The sequence below is a fragment of the Cuculus canorus genome, chromosome 18, assembly GCF_017976375.1.
Source record: "Cuculus canorus isolate bCucCan1 chromosome 18, bCucCan1.pri, whole genome shotgun sequence".
NCBI classification, from domain to species: Eukaryota; Metazoa; Chordata; class Aves; order Cuculiformes; family Cuculidae; genus Cuculus; species Cuculus canorus.
Window position 1 is genome coordinate 8,354,482 of NC_071418.1, and position 15,440 is coordinate 8,369,921.

Sequence of the window (15,440 nt, forward strand, 5' to 3'; positions counted from 1 at the left end):
TTTGTTTGGAGGCAGCAGGTTTAAATCCAGAGCTGTGGAAAATATCTGCCCTGGAGCTGCTCTGGACAGGCCCTCCAGGGCCAGGAGCTGCTCTGGTTGGGACAGTCATGAGTAATTAAAGACACTACCATCATTCAGATACACCACGGGACCGCACCCAAAGCACTGCAAGAACAGGTACAGCCCAGACAGTCCTCACTGCGCAAGCACAAAGCATGGCTTGAAGCAGGAGATGCGCTCTCAAAGCGTCTAGCCCTGTGCTGGGGCACAGCTCAACCTTCACACAAGCAGAGAGGAGGGCTGACAAGCAGCTCCCGGTCACAAGTTTCTTTGAAGTGGACACAAAGGATGAGACAGTGGCTGGATTGGGCCAGGGAACCACATTCTCTCTGCTGCGCTTGCTTCTTTTGGGCACAAGCGAGCTTGTCAGCTGCAGCGCACGTGATTTCGGAGCTTGGGGGCAGATAAATTCCCATGTCACAGGCCATTTGATCCCAGCCAATTCTCCTCAAGATCAAAACTGGATTTGGACTGAGTCCTTTTGACTATCGTGGCAGGCACACAGTATTTTCACACTGGCAGTACCCATGTGACACGGAAAACTTAAAACCTGATTTGGATTTTGCCCCGATGACTGTGGGCTGATGATCAGGCTGGCTTCCATACCCTCTCAAGAGACATCAGCCAAGATGAAGGTTTGCTTTCTCCATAGGTTTTACTAAGTTCAGAAGAAAAACATTCAGTAAAAACTATCATTATTGTCAGAGCGCCACTTATCACTGACACTCCTATTGACGGCACCTTGGATTTGACACCGTCTCTAATCCATAGAAGACTTAAAAGCGTAATGTTTCCTTTGGAAGCCACTCCTCTTGCCTCCTGCAATCAAGCCAGCGAGCACAAGGAGGGGAAAAAAAAAAAAAAACAACTTCCTTGTCAGCTGCTGAGTTTGATTCTACCAAGACATTTCTTAAAACTCCCACAGTAAACTGATACAGAAAAAGTCTTGCTGGTCTTTTAAAATGCAAAAAAAAAACCATCCCTTCTAACAATCCAGGATTTGAGAGGAAACAAAACCATATCATGGAACTGCAGGAATTATCCTTCCTTAACAGATCTCTGTCAGAAGAACACAGTCTTGGGCACCACAGCAGCCTTCCTGATGACCTAAGGAGCTCACAGTAGCACAGGGTGGGCAAAGCGGATCTACGCTGCCTTGTGTTTTGTAACAGCTCTGGAACAGTTTAAGTTTACTGGTTTTCAGGATGTTGGAAAGATGGAAATTTACCATAAAGGGTGCACCTTTCTTCAGAGAGGAACTTTCTCTTCTAAGCCCTCCACACCCAGAAGAAAGACAGTGCTACCAGCAGAGTACTGGTGTTCAGTTTGAAACACTCTGGGAACACACCCAGGACTTCCCTGGTTTGGCTCCTGCGAGCCATCCCCTGGGGCCCAGCCACTTTCAGAAGGCAAACACAGCTTGTGGTTCACAACTCTGGATAAACGCTACTTTCAAAAGAGATAAAACTGAGCAAGGATATGAAGCTCGACCAGTATAAAACTCCTGATGATACTCTACCCAAAAGTAAGGGGAAAAAAAACATATATACCACTTATATCTTTATTTTCAAATGCTGCACTGCATAGAATTGATCCGACTGACCACCCTGCTCACGGACACAGACCCCCTTCAGCCTCCCTACTTCACTGCTCAGCGTAGTGCAATCAGGCCAACTATGGATAAAATCACTCAGACCAGAATTAAAATCTACTTGCAACTGATTACTCAATTCCTTATAAATTAAGCGCGTTCACCTGGAAAATTCAGCAAGAAAAAAAAACATTTCATTTCTGCATTTCAATGAAGAGATCAGGCACACCACAAGGCTGGTCCCATGCATGGAAGCTGCTCATGCTTTCAGTGCTCTTCACCTTCTTAACCTCAATAAAAGTACTCTTAAGGCTCTCCCAAGTATAATATTTAAGTAAATATTGTAAATGTCTCTCCCTGAAGGCAAATCAGTGCAAGAAAAAAAAAAAAAGAGAACGCCACAGCCTACACGTCTTTTCACCCAGTACCCCTCTGCAGTTACTGTCCTTCACTGATGTCCTGCCAAGCAATACCAATTAATTTTACCAGCAATACATATCATCTTCCCAAACGAAAAGTAATATTTCAGAGAAGTCCCAAATTTCATTCAGTATCTTAGATCTTCCTGCAAAAAAATATCAACAGGGAAGGCTCAATGGAGAATTCTGACAATGACATTTTGCAGAAATATCGCTCTTGTTTAGAAAGAAGAAGGCGCGTGGTGACCAGATGTTAAACTTGTATGGCTTCTGCTTTAACTCCACTGCCCGGGTACAGCCACGCCTGCAGGTGATGTTCACATCTATCTTTGAAGACCTTGTGGTTTAGGATTTATATTTTCTCATGTGTGCAGCAATAGAAGCAGAAATCTCGGTGCTTCTCTTATTCTGGCCATAATAGTCCACAAAGTCACCATCTGGCCCGAGGAGGTACATTATTATCGTGTGATCCACCTGCAAAAGAGCACATCAGGGCTTGGTAAAATACATAGTATTATGGAATCGCAGAATACCAGGTTGGAAAGGACCTTGGTTGCCAAGCCACTCTCCATGATATTTGAAAAGTCATGGCAGTCAGAAGTCTCTGGTGACTGGAAGAAGGGTAACGATGTGCCTGTTTTTAAAAAGGGTAGAAAAGACGATGCTGAGAACTACCAACCTGTCAGCCTCACCTTTGTGCCTGGGAAGATCGTGAAACAGATCCTCCTAGAAGCTATGCTAAAGCACATGGAGGACAAGGAGGTGATTAATGGCAGCCAGGGGCAAATCCTGTCTGACCAACTTGGTGGCTTTCTATGATGGGGTAATCGCAGCAGTAGACACTGGTAAACTGACAGATGTGATCTATCTATACCTCTGTAAAGCCTTTGATACAGTCCCCCACAACATCCTTCTCTCTAAATTGGAGAGATATAGGTTTGATGGGTGGACAGGACGGTCGATAAGAAACTGGCTGGATGGTTGTATTCAGAGAGGAGTGGTCAATGACTCAAAGTCCAGATGGAGATCTGTCACAAATGGTGTCCCTCAGTGGTCCATACTGGGACCAGGGCTGTTCAATATCTTTATGACTGCACCCTCAGCAAGTTTGCAGATGACACCAAACTGAGTGGTGCAGTGGTCACAGCAGAAGGACAGGACGTCATCCAGAGGGACTTAGACAAGCAGGAGAAGTGGGCCTGTGCAAAACCTCATGAGGTTCAACAAAGCCAACTGTAAGGTCCTGCATCTGGGTCGGGGCAATCCCCGTTTTCAGTACACAATAGGGGATGGTGTGATTGACAGCAGGCCTGCAGAGAACAACTTGGGGGTGCTGGTCGATGAGAAGCTCGACATGAGCTGACAACGTGCGCTTGCAGCCCAGAAGGCCAACCGTGTCCTGGGCTGCATCAAAAGAAGCATGGCCAGCAGGGCAAGGGAGGCGATTCTGTCCCTCTATTCCTCTCTTGTCAGGCCTCATCTGGAATACTGTGTCCAGTTCTGGAATCCTCAACGTAAGGAGATGGAGCTGTTGGAACGGGTCCAGAGGAGGCTACAAAGATGATCAGAGGGCTGAAGCACCTTCCCTATGAGGACAGGCTGAGAGAGTTGGGGTTGTTCAGCCTGGAGAAGAGAATGCTCTGAGCAGATCTTGTAGTGACCTTGCAGTACCTGAAGGGGGCCTGCAGGAAAGCTGGAGAGGGACTATTCACAAAGGCTTGTGGGGATTGGACCTGGGGAATGGATATAAACTGGGGAGGGGCAGATTTAGACTGGACATAAGATAGAATTTCTTCACCGTGAGAGTGGCAAGACACTGGCACAGGTTGCCCAGGGAGGCTGTGGCTGCCCCATCTCTGGAGGTGTTCCAGGCCAGGTTGGATGGGCCTTGGGCACCCTGATCCCTATGGCAGGGGGTTGGAACTAGATGGGCTTTAAGGTCCCTTCCAACCCAAACTATTCTATGATTCAAGGATCATCTGATCAGACTATTCTTGACAAAAGCACAGTCTAAACAAGATGGCCCCGCACCCTGTCCTGCTGAATCCTTAAAAGTGCCCAGTGTTGGCAAATCCACCCCTTCCCTGGCAAGATTATTCCAACGACGGATTGTTCTTATTGTGAAAAGCTTGATTCTTGCATCCAATTGGAATCTCCGCAGGAATAATTTGTCTACATTGCCCCTTGTCTTTCCCATGTGACTCCCTATAAAAAGGGAGTCCGGATTTCTTGGTACTACGCATCTCTCAGTCAGCAGCACCAGTGCCCCGTTCAGCTCAGCTGTCTCATCAGACTTATCACCAGGAAGCTAAAGCAAGATAAAGAAAACCTCAGCATCACCTCAATGACCTCTTCCTGTCCTACCTGAGAACATAAATACAGGAAAGCTGCTGCATACTTAGAACATGGGAGGGAACATTTCAAGCAGACAAGTCTTCCCTCAGTGCTGGCACCCTTTCTGCAGCACAGACAAGGCTGGGGCAAACCTGTGGGCTAACAGTATTTCCCCCTCCCATTTCTCCGTTTCCCTCTACTTCTCATGATGCTCCACAACCACCACAAGGTATTCAAGCTCCTGCTGCTAATAAAATGTAAATCCAATACAAACAGAGATATTTCAGCAAACCAAGTTCACTGTCTGTGCAAACAATGGACCACGGGGGTACAGAAGCTGCAAACGGAAGAGCTGGTGCAAAGGGAAAGGCGTGAGCTAGGAGGGGGCTCCCTCTGCTGCCCAAACTGAAATGAACTTACAAAACCTTGAAAGCAACCATTATTTGAACGTTTGAGGTATTCCAATGTGATTTAAGTAAAAATCAACTCCATTGCAAACTTATTTATTATGCCACTGCAAGTACTATCTGCATCAAACTGTGACAACCTCGCTACAAGCAAAGACATGGAATACTGAACATGGAGCCAAATATTCTCCCTGGATCCCGAGTCCCTTTTCCTACTTCATTAAATCGGTTTTCACATTCCCCAGCTGGGTTTCATACTCCAGCCTCCCTTACAGCTACTGTTATCAAAAGTTCTTTTCTTTGGCTGAACCCCTGTACTTTCCCTCCACAGCCATCTCAGAATTCAGGTGTGCTTCGCTAGAATCTAGGTGAGGTTTTACTCCATAAGGAGCAGCACTCCTTCAGCTTTTCTGGCCTCTTCCCATCTTCTCAACTTTAATTCACTCATTTAACAAATCTACAGATCTTTTCCCCTCTCCTGAGCTGGCATCTTTTGCCAATCCCACTCCTATAACCTATTCTTGCATTTCCACCAGCCCTCTTCTATAAATCTGATTTTAAGCAGAATCTCCAGCTTGATTTCAAATTGATGCTAGAGTGATCTAAATCAGTGTTGTATTTGTCCAGCAAGCTTCTCTCCTCCATTCACATACAGCATCTTAAACACACACTTCTGTAGCTATCAAATTGCCACTTATAGTGAAAACAAGTTCTTTTATCTCCCACTTCATATCCCTTTTAGTAAAGGAGAGCAGTGCACATCACCAGTGTGATTACATCATCTCTGCTCTTGCTGTTTCTTTCTATCCACCACTTTTTGTTCCACCAATCATTTTGCCCAGGTGGATAATTTGTTTGCTACTCTCAAGTGGTTTTGAAAAACAGATCAAGAATGGAAAATACTGGATTAGACCAAACAAATCTGCCTATGCACCCTATCTCAAATAGTTGCCAATAATGGTTGTTTTAAAGAAGAGTGTAAAGCCAGCACCAAAAACACAGCTTCTTCCTCTGTTACTTCTCAGTTTCTAAATATTTTTTAGCTCACAAGCTTCCTGAAAAGGCAAGAATGTCTATGCATTTCATAATCCTCAACAGATTGTTTTTTCCAAAGATTAACAACAAACCTGCCTGTGGACTTCCATAAACTCCTACCATCCATATCCATAGCAAGGGTTTCCACTTCAGTTTGCCCACTGCAGCAAGAACCATCCCCTTACCTTTTGAACCTGTTTTCAGTTCTCTCATGCCCTAAGTTCTTGTAATAAAAAAAAAAATAACCAAAGATCATGCAACATGTATCCTTGCTTGTCCAGTCCCTTTAACCCATTTTTTTCCAGCGGGCTCAGCTCAGGATGTGGCAGGTCAGGAAGATCCTGGCAGCAGCTCCGAGCCCTACAACCACTCCCATTCACTTCCAGAGCCTCAGATTTTCACTCCCCATTTTAGCTTCATTTAAATCTCAGTTTCCCCTTCACACTATTACTCTATGTATTTTATTCCCACTTAATTTAGTATAAACACGCCCTCTCCTCCTCATCACCTGACACAAGAGGAAGGTCCCTACAGGATCTGCAGGCAGACTTTGCATCATCCAAGCCTCCCAACAAGAAGGCCCCACTCTTCGGTGTCAGTTTGACAGGGAATGAATTGTTACTCACTTTTTACCTCTCATTTCTCCCTCTTCCTATTGCCTTAATCCCAAGTTCCATTTTCACTTTGGAGCACACAGGAAGACAGCCAGACAAGAACACTATACATCAGGAAAAATGTTCAAACTACTGTGCTATCCTGGTATTTACCTTTTCAGAACATGTTTCAGTGAGGTTCTGAGCTTGTAAGAGGGCACCTTCATTCTGATTGAGTCCTCTACAACACAGGTTTAAGACATCGGTACAACACCCCACATTTACTTACTATGTAATCGTCGTCTTCATCTTTGGGACCTTCGCTGTAATACACACGGTAAGCTTTGGCCACTTGGTCAATCTGTGCTTTGGTACCAGTCAATCCAATCAGTTTTGGAGAAAACTCTAGATAGAAAGAGGATACTTAGACAGTTTAGTGAAAAGAATCCCACCAGAAGCCTCAGTTTCACTGCTCTACATTAAATGCTAGGAAGAAAACAGCAATACCTTTAACGTATCTGGCAATGGCTTCTTCAGTGTCCCTCTCAGGGTCAATGGTGATGAAGAGTGGGGTCAGATTAGGCAAAGATGGAATTCTATCTGTGACAGTAACAATTATTATTTTTCTTAGAAAAGTAAAAATCATTTCCCACCTCCCTTCAAACGCGCTCACAGCCAAGCACCCATAACATCCATTCAAGCCCAAACTAAGTGACAAAAAAGGGCATTTTGTGCAGCTTAATTTATGTAACTTGTGAATGGAGCAAACGCCATGAAATCCTGCATTCTCTGCCTGTGCTGCACCTCCAGCCTCTCAAGTGCGCTGCCCTGCTTAGGGGAGACGACAAACTGGCTCCAACATGGAACATGCCACAGTGTGATGCATGTATCCAAGCACAATGGTCGATGCAATGAAAGCACGCCTGTAATGTTGGAGTGGGAGGATAGGTGAAGACACAGTTCAGGCTCTTTCCCTGATGTATTTCCCTTCACTGTATTTTCCTCGATTTAGTCTGCCCTTCCATGCAGTCACCGTTATCCCTGCTCCATAGCTCTTCATGGCCTGAAGGCTGAGAAAATCATCTCTACCACACAGCCTTTCCCCAATCTCCACCCAATAGCACAATCACCCTCATCAGAAGAGACTCTTGCAAACATCTGTTCTTAGAATTAATAAAATCGAGGGAAACAAAACTCCTAATGGACCCCAAATCACTTCTTGGCAAAATGACAATGCAATGGCACCCTGGAACTCTCATTAAATTGGAGGAGGGGAAGATTTAAACTAGACATTAGGAAAAAATTCTTTGCAATGAGGGTGATAAGACAATAGAACAGGTTGCCCAGCGAAGCTAAGGCAACCTAAGAGTGTTCAAGGCCAGGCTGGATGGGCCCTTGAACAGCCTGATCCAGGAAGAGGTGTCCCTGTCCATGGCAGGGGTTGGAACTGGATGATCTTTAAGGGCCCTTCCAACCCAAACCATTCTATGGTCATCATGTTTTACTACGAAGAAGTCCCCTGTGTGGAGAGATCAGTGTTGCTGTGCTCTAAAGATCAGATCATAGTGACAGGCAGATCAACCTATATATTACTCAGCAATTAATTCAAACTACTGACTAAGAATCATGGAATCTTTAAGAAAGATCATCAGTTACTACCATTTGTGATAGTTTACCACAACAAAACTGAACCTCCCATAAAAACGGCTGCTCCCCCAAGCAAATTCTCATACCAATTTCATCTACCACTTCAATCATCTTCTCCAGTTCATCAGGACAGATGTCGGGGCAGTGCGTGAAGCCGAAGTAGATCAGCACCCATTGCCCGATGTAATCCTTGCTGGTCCTGGGCTGTCCCTTGTGGTTGACAAGTGAGAAGGGTCCCCCTAGCAGTGGTTTCCCAATGCCTCGGTTTCGCTCCTTCTCCAGCTCTACAAAAACCAAGAGGGAATCAAACATATCCGTGCAGTCTCCTGGACGAGTCTCAAAAGCAGGCGAGTGTCAGTCAACCCCACAGAGCCACAGCTGACAGCGCTGAAACAATCTATCAACGTCCATCATGCAGAAGCCCATCGTGGACAAGACTTCCAAAAAAGCATTCAATTTGGGGGGGGGGAAATCAAATAAATCACTGAATTCCTTTAGAACATTATAATCTCTTCCATTCTCATCTTCTAGACTAACAAAATCTGCTAGTGAGAAGAAAAGAGATGAGACATTCATATACTTTAACAACCATGAGCTTTGTAACACCAAAGGAACCACTTGGCTGCTGTTTAGGTCAGGTTGATATCATTTGCTTCTGAATTAATTGCACTAGGAAAGAAATAATGAGCACCTGAAATTTCTGAGATAAGTAGTTGGGGCATATGTCACCTGAACCCACAAAATCCATCACCTGAACCCAAAAAACAGAACCCACAAAATATGTCACCTGAATTAAAAGGGTATGTTATCTGGATCCAAAAAATATAACCCCCAAAATACATCACCTAGACTAAAAAAAAAAACATCATCTGCATCCCCAAAATACATCATCTGAACCAAAAAAAATCAGAACCCCCAGAATATGCCCTGAGTCATGAAAATACAGTAGCCTGACCCCAAAAAATATCATCTGAACCCTCAAAATAAGTCACCTACAGCCAAAAAACAGAACCCCAAAGATATATCACCTGCACTCAAAAAACTGAAACCCCAAAATATGTTATCTGGACCAAAAAAAAATTAAAAATCTGTTGTTATCATTACCCTAAAACCAAAAAGCCAAAAGTACATCACCTGAACCCAAAAAACAGAAACCCCAAAATAAGTGACCCTGACCCCAATAATACACCATCCACACCCCAGAAATATGTTATCTGAACCCAAAAAAATACATCACCTGGACCCAAACAATAGAAACCTCCAAATAATTAATCAAGATGCCAAAAATTCATCATCTGGACCCAAGAAATATGTTATCTTAACCCCAAAAATACATCACCTGGATGCCAAAAATGTGTCATCTGAAGCAAAAAAAAAACCAGAACCCACAGAATATGTCCTGAGCCATAAAAATTCATTAGCTGAACCCAGAAGTACGTCACCTGGACTCAAAACACAGAAACCCCAAAATAAGTGGCCTGGACCTCCAAAAAACATAATCTGGACCCAAAAATACATCACCTGGACCCAAAAACCAGAAACTCCAAAATAAGTGACCAGGACCCTAAATATACATTATCTTAATCCCCAAAATAGAACCCCCAAAATACATCACCAGGACCAAAAAAATACATCATTTGGACCCCAAAAGTGTGTTACCTTAATCCCCAAAAGAGAACCCCCAAAATACATCACCAGGACCAAAAAATACATCATCTGGACCCCAAAAACGTGTTACGTCAATCCCAAAAATAGAACCCCAAATATACATCACCTGAACCCGAGTAATCGAAACCCCGAAATAAGTCACCTAGACCCCAAAATTTCATCAGATGAACCCCAAAAATAGAAACCCCAAAATAAGTGACCTGGACCCCAAAAATACATTATCTTAATCTCAAAAATAGAACCCCAGAAATACATCACCTGAACTCAAATAACAAAAGCACCAAAACAAGAGGCGTGAACCCCAAAAATGCGTTATCTTAACCCCCAAAACAGAACCCAAAAATGCATCCCCTGAACCCAAAACCACGTCACCTGGACCCAAAGAAAAAGAACCCCAAAAACCACATCACCTGAACCCCAAAAACCACGTCACTTGGAACCCCCAAGACCACGTCACTTGGAACCCCCAAACAAGCCGCCCCCCCTCCCCGCACTCACCCTCCTCCTTCCTCCGCTTCACCGCCTTCATGCCCGCCAACATCCCACCGCACAGCACGAAGGTGACGGCGAGAGAGCGCCACGACACGAGCTGCGAGGGAGAAAAGGCGTTCAGTGCCTGAGGAAAGAGAGAAGGAAGCGGCACCATCGTCACTCACCTTCTTTTGCGAGCCCGGCTGCGTCGAGCGGGACAGAAAGCGGCTGCCGGGCGCGGGCAAGGCCGTCCGGGCCCTCAACGGCCGCGGAAGGCGGCCGTTGAGGGCTCGGACGGCCTTGCCCGCTCCCGGCAGCCGCCATAAAAGCACCCCCGGCCAGCAGCAAAGCGCCGCCGCCGCCATCTTGCCGCGCGCGGGCGCCGCCATTTTGACACGCCTTCCGCCGTTTCCCATTGGCCGACATCTTGACACGCCTCCCGCCCTCCCATTGGCTCCACTGCAGGTTGCACACCCCCCCCTCCATTGATTGTACTGGAGGCGGTGCCACGCCCCCCATTGGCTCTAATGGAGGCTGCATCCCCCCTCCCCATTTGCCCTAACGCAGATTGCACACTCCCTCCCCATTTGGCCCTAATATAGGCTGCACCGCCCACCCCCCCACTGGCTCCAACGGAGGCTGTACCGCCCCACCCATTGGCCCAAATGGAGTCTGTACCCCCCCCCATTGGCCCCAATGGAAGCTGTACCGCCCCCCCCACCCCATTGGCCTCAATGGAGGCTGTACCGCCCCCCCCACCCCATTGGCCCCAATGAAGGCTGTACCGCCCCCCCCACCCCATTGGCCCCAATGGAGGCTGTACCGCCCCACCCACCCCATTGGCCCCAATGGAGGCTGTACCGCCCCACCCACCCCATTGGCCCCAATGGAGGCTGTACCGCCCCCCACACCCCATTGGCTCCAATGGAGGCTGTACCGCCCCACCCACCCCATTGGCCCCAATGAAGGCTGTACCGCCCCCCACACCCCATTGGCCCCAATGGAGGCTGTACCGCCCCCCCCACCCCATTGGCCTCAATGGAGGCTGTACCGCCCCCCCCACCCCATTGGCCCCAATGAAGGCTGTACCGCCCCCCCCCACCCCATTGGCCCCAATGGAGGCTGTACCGCCCCACCCACCCCATTGGCCCCAATGGAGGCTGTACCGCCCCCCACACCCCATTGGCCCCAATGGAGGCTGTACCGCCCCCCCACCCCATTGGCCCCAATGAAGGCTGTACCGCCCCCCACACCCCATTGGCCCCAATGGAGGCTGTACCGCCCCCCCACCCCATTGGCCCCAATGGAGGCTGTACCGCCCCCCCCACCCCATTGGCCCCAATGGAGGCTGTACCGCCCCCCCCACCCCATTGGCTCCAATGGAGGCTGTACCCCCCCCACACTCCCCCCCATTGGCCCCAATGGAGGCGGTGCAGCCGCTTTTCGCTTTCGGTGTCATTGCGGACATCCAGTACGCGGATGCCGAAGATGGGTACGACTACAGCGGGATCAGGAGGAGATATTACCGGCAGAGCCTGCAGCTGCTGCAGGAGGCTGTGGGAGCGTGGCGGGAGGAGAAGCAGCAGCTCGGGTTTGTGTTGCAGCTGGGTGACAGCATCGATGGCATCAATGCCCGCAGTGGCCAAGCTGAGAAAGCCTTGCAGAAGGTGCTGGGAGCCTTGGAGCAGCTCCCAGTCCCTGTGCATCACGCATGGGGCAACCATGAGCTGTATAATTTCAGCAGAGCACGCCTGGCACACACCGGGCTCGGCCAGCGTCCTGCTGGAGCCATGGCAGGGCCACCAGGCCGGGACTGCCATGCCTACCACTTCGTGGCCACCGCGTGTTTCCGTGTCATTGTGCTTGACGCCTACGACGTGAGCATCCTGGGCAGCGAGCCCGACAGCCCCCGCTACCGGGAGTCCCTGCGGCTGCTGCGGGAGAAGAACCCCAACGATGACCTCAACAGCCCTACAGGTATCAGAGAATCATAGCTTGGTTTGGGTCAGAAGGGAACTTAAAGCCCATCCAGTTCCACCCCCTGCCATGGGCAGGGACACCTCCCACTGGATCAGGGGCTCCAAGCCCCATCCAGCCTGGCCCTGAACCCCTCCAGGGATGGGGCAGCCACAGCTTCCCTGGGCAACCTGGGCCAGGGCCTCCCCACCCTCAGCGTGAAGAATTTCTTCCTAATGTCTAATCTAAATCTTCCCTCTTCCAATTTAAAGCCATTCCCCCTTGTCCTATCACTCCAGGCCCTTGTAAAAAGCCCCTCCCCGGTTTTCCTGGAGCCCCTTTCAATACTGGAAGCTGCTCTAAGGTCTCCTCAGAGCCTTCTCATCTCCAGGCTGAACAACCCCAACTCTCTCAGCCTGGCCTCATATGGAAGGTGCTCCAGCCCTCTGATCATCTTTGTAGCCCTCCTCTGGACCTGTTCCAACAGTTCCATCTCCTTCTTATGTTGAGGATTCCAGAATTGGACACAATACTCCAGATGAGGTCTCAGAAGAGAGGAATAGAAGGGCAGAATCACCTTTCTCGATCTGCTGGCCACGCTTCTCTTGATGCAGCGTAGGACATGGGCTGCATCAAGAGAAGCAGCTGGGCTGTGAGCACACATTGCAGGGTCATGATGAACTTCTCATCAATCAGCACCCCAAATCCTTCTCTGCAGGGCTGCTGTCAATCACGTCCTGTCCCAGCCTGTATTGAAACTGCAGATTGCCTCAACCCAGGTGTAGGACCTTGCACTTGGCCTCGTTGAACCTCATGAGGTTTTGCACAGGTCCATTTCTCCTGCTTGTCCAGGTCCCTCAGGATGACATCCTGTCCTTCCACTGTGACTGCTGCACCACTCAGCTTGGTGTCATCTACAGATGTGCTGAGGGTGCACTTGATCTCACTGTCTATATCCTTGATGAAAATATTAAACAGCACTGGTCCCACTACGGACGCCTGAGGGACACCACTTGTTACAGGCTTGACCCTTTGGCAGGGAGCATGGGCAGCTACGCCTCCACTTCCCAGGGCAATAAGGCAGCTCCCAGGGTTGACATCTGGTTTCCAGAGCATTGAGATGTATGCCCCGTTTCTGCCCACCTCCCTGCTGTTGGCCAAGAGCCAGTCAGTGGGTCTCTAAGTGGACACAGGAGGTGCTCTCCCATTCCCATTGTGCTGTTAGGATGGGTTGATGTTGTGCCGTGTGCTCTGTGGCATGAGAACGAATGGCAGCTGTTGGTGAAGCTGTTGGTGAAGCGTGTTGAGTGATGACAGCCCTATCCCATGCTGGGGTGTGTGTCCCAGGAGTGGAAATCCTGTGCGTGCAGCGTGACCAAAAACCCCCAAACCACTAAAAAAATATTTCTCTCTTTTGTCCAAGGAAGCTAGAGCCTTCACAGAATCATAGAATTACAGAATGGTTTTGGGTGGAAGGGACTTTAAAGCCCGTCCAGTTCCACCTCTCTTCCACGGGCAGGGACACCTCCCACTGGGTCGGGTTGCTCAAGGCTCATCCAACCTGGCCTTGAACATATTTTCAGTTTGAGTTTTGATCTGAGATATGAAGAAGAGGTTATAAGAGTAAAACATCTACCAGACGAGCAAATAGGGAAGCCACAGGATGTGCATGCACCGCTGCCTGACCTTCTTCTGTGTTACAGGACTCAGAGAACCTCGGTTTGTGGAGTTTAACGGTGGATTTAGCCAAGCCCAGCTGGACTGGTTTGATGAAGTCCTCAAGTTCTCTGATGAAAACCAAGAAAAAGTCATAGTTATGGGTAGGTGGCTATGGGGGAGATTTGGGGATATATGCAAACAAAGCCAATGTATGAGCCAAGGAAAATGCGTAGCACCTTTGTGTAACAGCTCTACTGAGGCACACATGGAAGCTGTGATGGAGGAGAACAGCAGCCGTGTTTGACTCTCAAGGAAGCTTTCTGTATACGGGGAGATTGGACTTCCCAGCAATGGAACCAGAGGTTGGTTACACTTAAAGTAACTCTCCTGCTCCTTTTCCTCTCACCTGCAGGTCATCTGCCCATTCATCCAGATGCTTCAGACATAGTTTCCCTAGCTTGGAATTATGAAGATGCCCTGTCGGTCATACACTCCCATGGGTGCGTGGTCTGCTTTATCGCAGGACACCTGCATGATGGTGGCTATTGTTTAGACTCTCATGGAGTTCATCATCTGACTTTGGAGGGGGTCATCGAAACTCCACCGGAAAGTAATGCCTTTGGAACTATTTATGTCTACGAAGATAAAATGATACTAAAGGGAAGGGGCAGAATCTCAGACAAAGTTATGCATTTCTGAAAATTGTAATTGAGTACAAATTGCTCTTCTTCAGGAAGTATTGCACCAAAAAAAAGCAGAGGATTCAGCTTATTATTTGCTTGTAGAAAGATGTGCATGGCTGATCCTTATAGCTTTAACTTGAACGTTTTTATCTTGGATACAGAACTTGAGAAATGATATTTCTGTAGAAAAACGTCACTTTTTCATGGAGAACAGAGAAGGCCAGTAGCCGTGTTTGAAATAAATGTACTTGTACGCAGTGTTGACATGAAACATTCAGTCCTCGTTGGATTGTTACTTACTTTGAAAAGTGCAAATTGTATTATGAATATTGTCAAAAAACCACTCCTTTTTCTATATCAGTGAGAATTAAAGCATGTGGAATTCTACCTGCCCAGCTGCATTTCAATATGAATTTTTTAACAGCACAGTAAGCAATGTCTCACATCTGGCAGAATTACTCCATCCCACTGTCTCACACAGTCTCCGAGCAGTGCTTTACAGGACTAAAATCATCTTGAAATAAAGCTCAGCCCAAGGGAAACGAGACCATCCACGCTACATCCTGTAATGCTGCGGATACAGCCACTGCATCGACACGCGTGCAGCTGTTTCAGCCTGCAGCACCCAACAAAGAACACAAAAGGATCTAATGCACGTTGCTGTGCTGCTTCGGGACCTGTTCTGGCTCTCTCCCAGCCAGCTTGTGTGGCCAGTGTCACCTGCACCTCCTTCTCCACGTGGAATGTCCTCACTGTCACGGGGCTGCTGTGTGGGCTCTGCTTCCCAGGAACAGGAATTCCATGAGGGTCATTATCACAACTCAACTGTGTCTGCTGGGGGCACTCTTTGAGTTCACATCTCGCAGAAAATAAAGATACAGAAGCCTTAATTTAATTTTCTTTAGAAAAGTAGTATT

The 15,440-nt window shown here is 47.9% G+C and overlaps 2 protein-coding genes across 2 annotated transcripts; one reads left to right on the forward strand and one right to left on the reverse strand.

Moving 5' to 3' along the window:
• Positions 1–227: 227 nt before the first annotated feature.
• On the reverse strand, positions 228–10,590 carry LOC104057897 (protein SCO1 homolog, mitochondrial). The gene is made up of 6 exons (XM_054083239.1): positions 10,411–10,590; positions 10,253–10,343; positions 8,173–8,370; positions 6,947–7,039; positions 6,729–6,844; positions 228–2,544 (listed from the first exon to the last, which is right to left on the reverse strand). The coding sequence occupies exons 1-6, from the start codon at positions 10,588–10,590 to the stop codon at positions 2,416–2,418; spliced, it is 807 nt and encodes a 268-aa protein (XP_053939214.1). The 3' UTR covers positions 228–2,415.
• A 1,055-nt stretch (positions 10,591–11,645) lies between these two features.
• Positions 11,646–15,019, forward strand: ADPRM (ADP-ribose/CDP-alcohol diphosphatase, manganese dependent). The gene is made up of 3 exons (XM_054083574.1): positions 11,646–12,202; positions 13,885–14,001; positions 14,253–15,019. The coding sequence occupies exons 1-3, from the start codon at positions 11,647–11,649 to the stop codon at positions 14,537–14,539; spliced, it is 960 nt and encodes a 319-aa protein (XP_053939549.1). The 5' UTR covers position 11,646; the 3' UTR covers positions 14,540–15,019.
• Positions 15,020–15,440: the final 421 nt, after the last annotated feature.

What these genes read in the sequence shown, in the direction of transcription:
- LOC104057897 (XM_054083239.1), bottom strand. Translation starts at nt 10,590, where the DNA reads ATGGCGGCGGCGGCGCTTTGCTGCTGGCCGGGGGTGCTTTTATGGCGG. An exon ending in GAAGCGGAGGAAGGAGGAGG is followed by an intron (nt 8,371 to 10,252) that starts GTGAGTGCGGGG and finishes TGGTTTTTGTAG; the next exon opens with AGCTGGAGAAGGAGCGAAAC. An exon ending in CATTGCCAGATACGTTAAAG is followed by an intron (nt 6,845 to 6,946) that starts GTATTGCTGTTT and finishes CTTTCTATCTAG; the next exon opens with AGTTTTCTCCAAAACTGATT.
- ADPRM (XM_054083574.1), top strand. Translation starts at nt 11,647, where the DNA reads ATGGAGGCGGTGCAGCCGCTTTTCGCTTTCGGTGTCATTGCGGACATC. An exon ending in TGACCTCAACAGCCCTACAG is followed by an intron (nt 12,203 to 13,884) that starts GTATCAGAGAAT and finishes TCTGTGTTACAG; the next exon opens with GACTCAGAGAACCTCGGTTT. An exon ending in AGAAAAAGTCATAGTTATGG is followed by an intron (nt 14,002 to 14,252) that starts GTAGGTGGCTAT and finishes TCTCACCTGCAG; the next exon opens with GTCATCTGCCCATTCATCCA.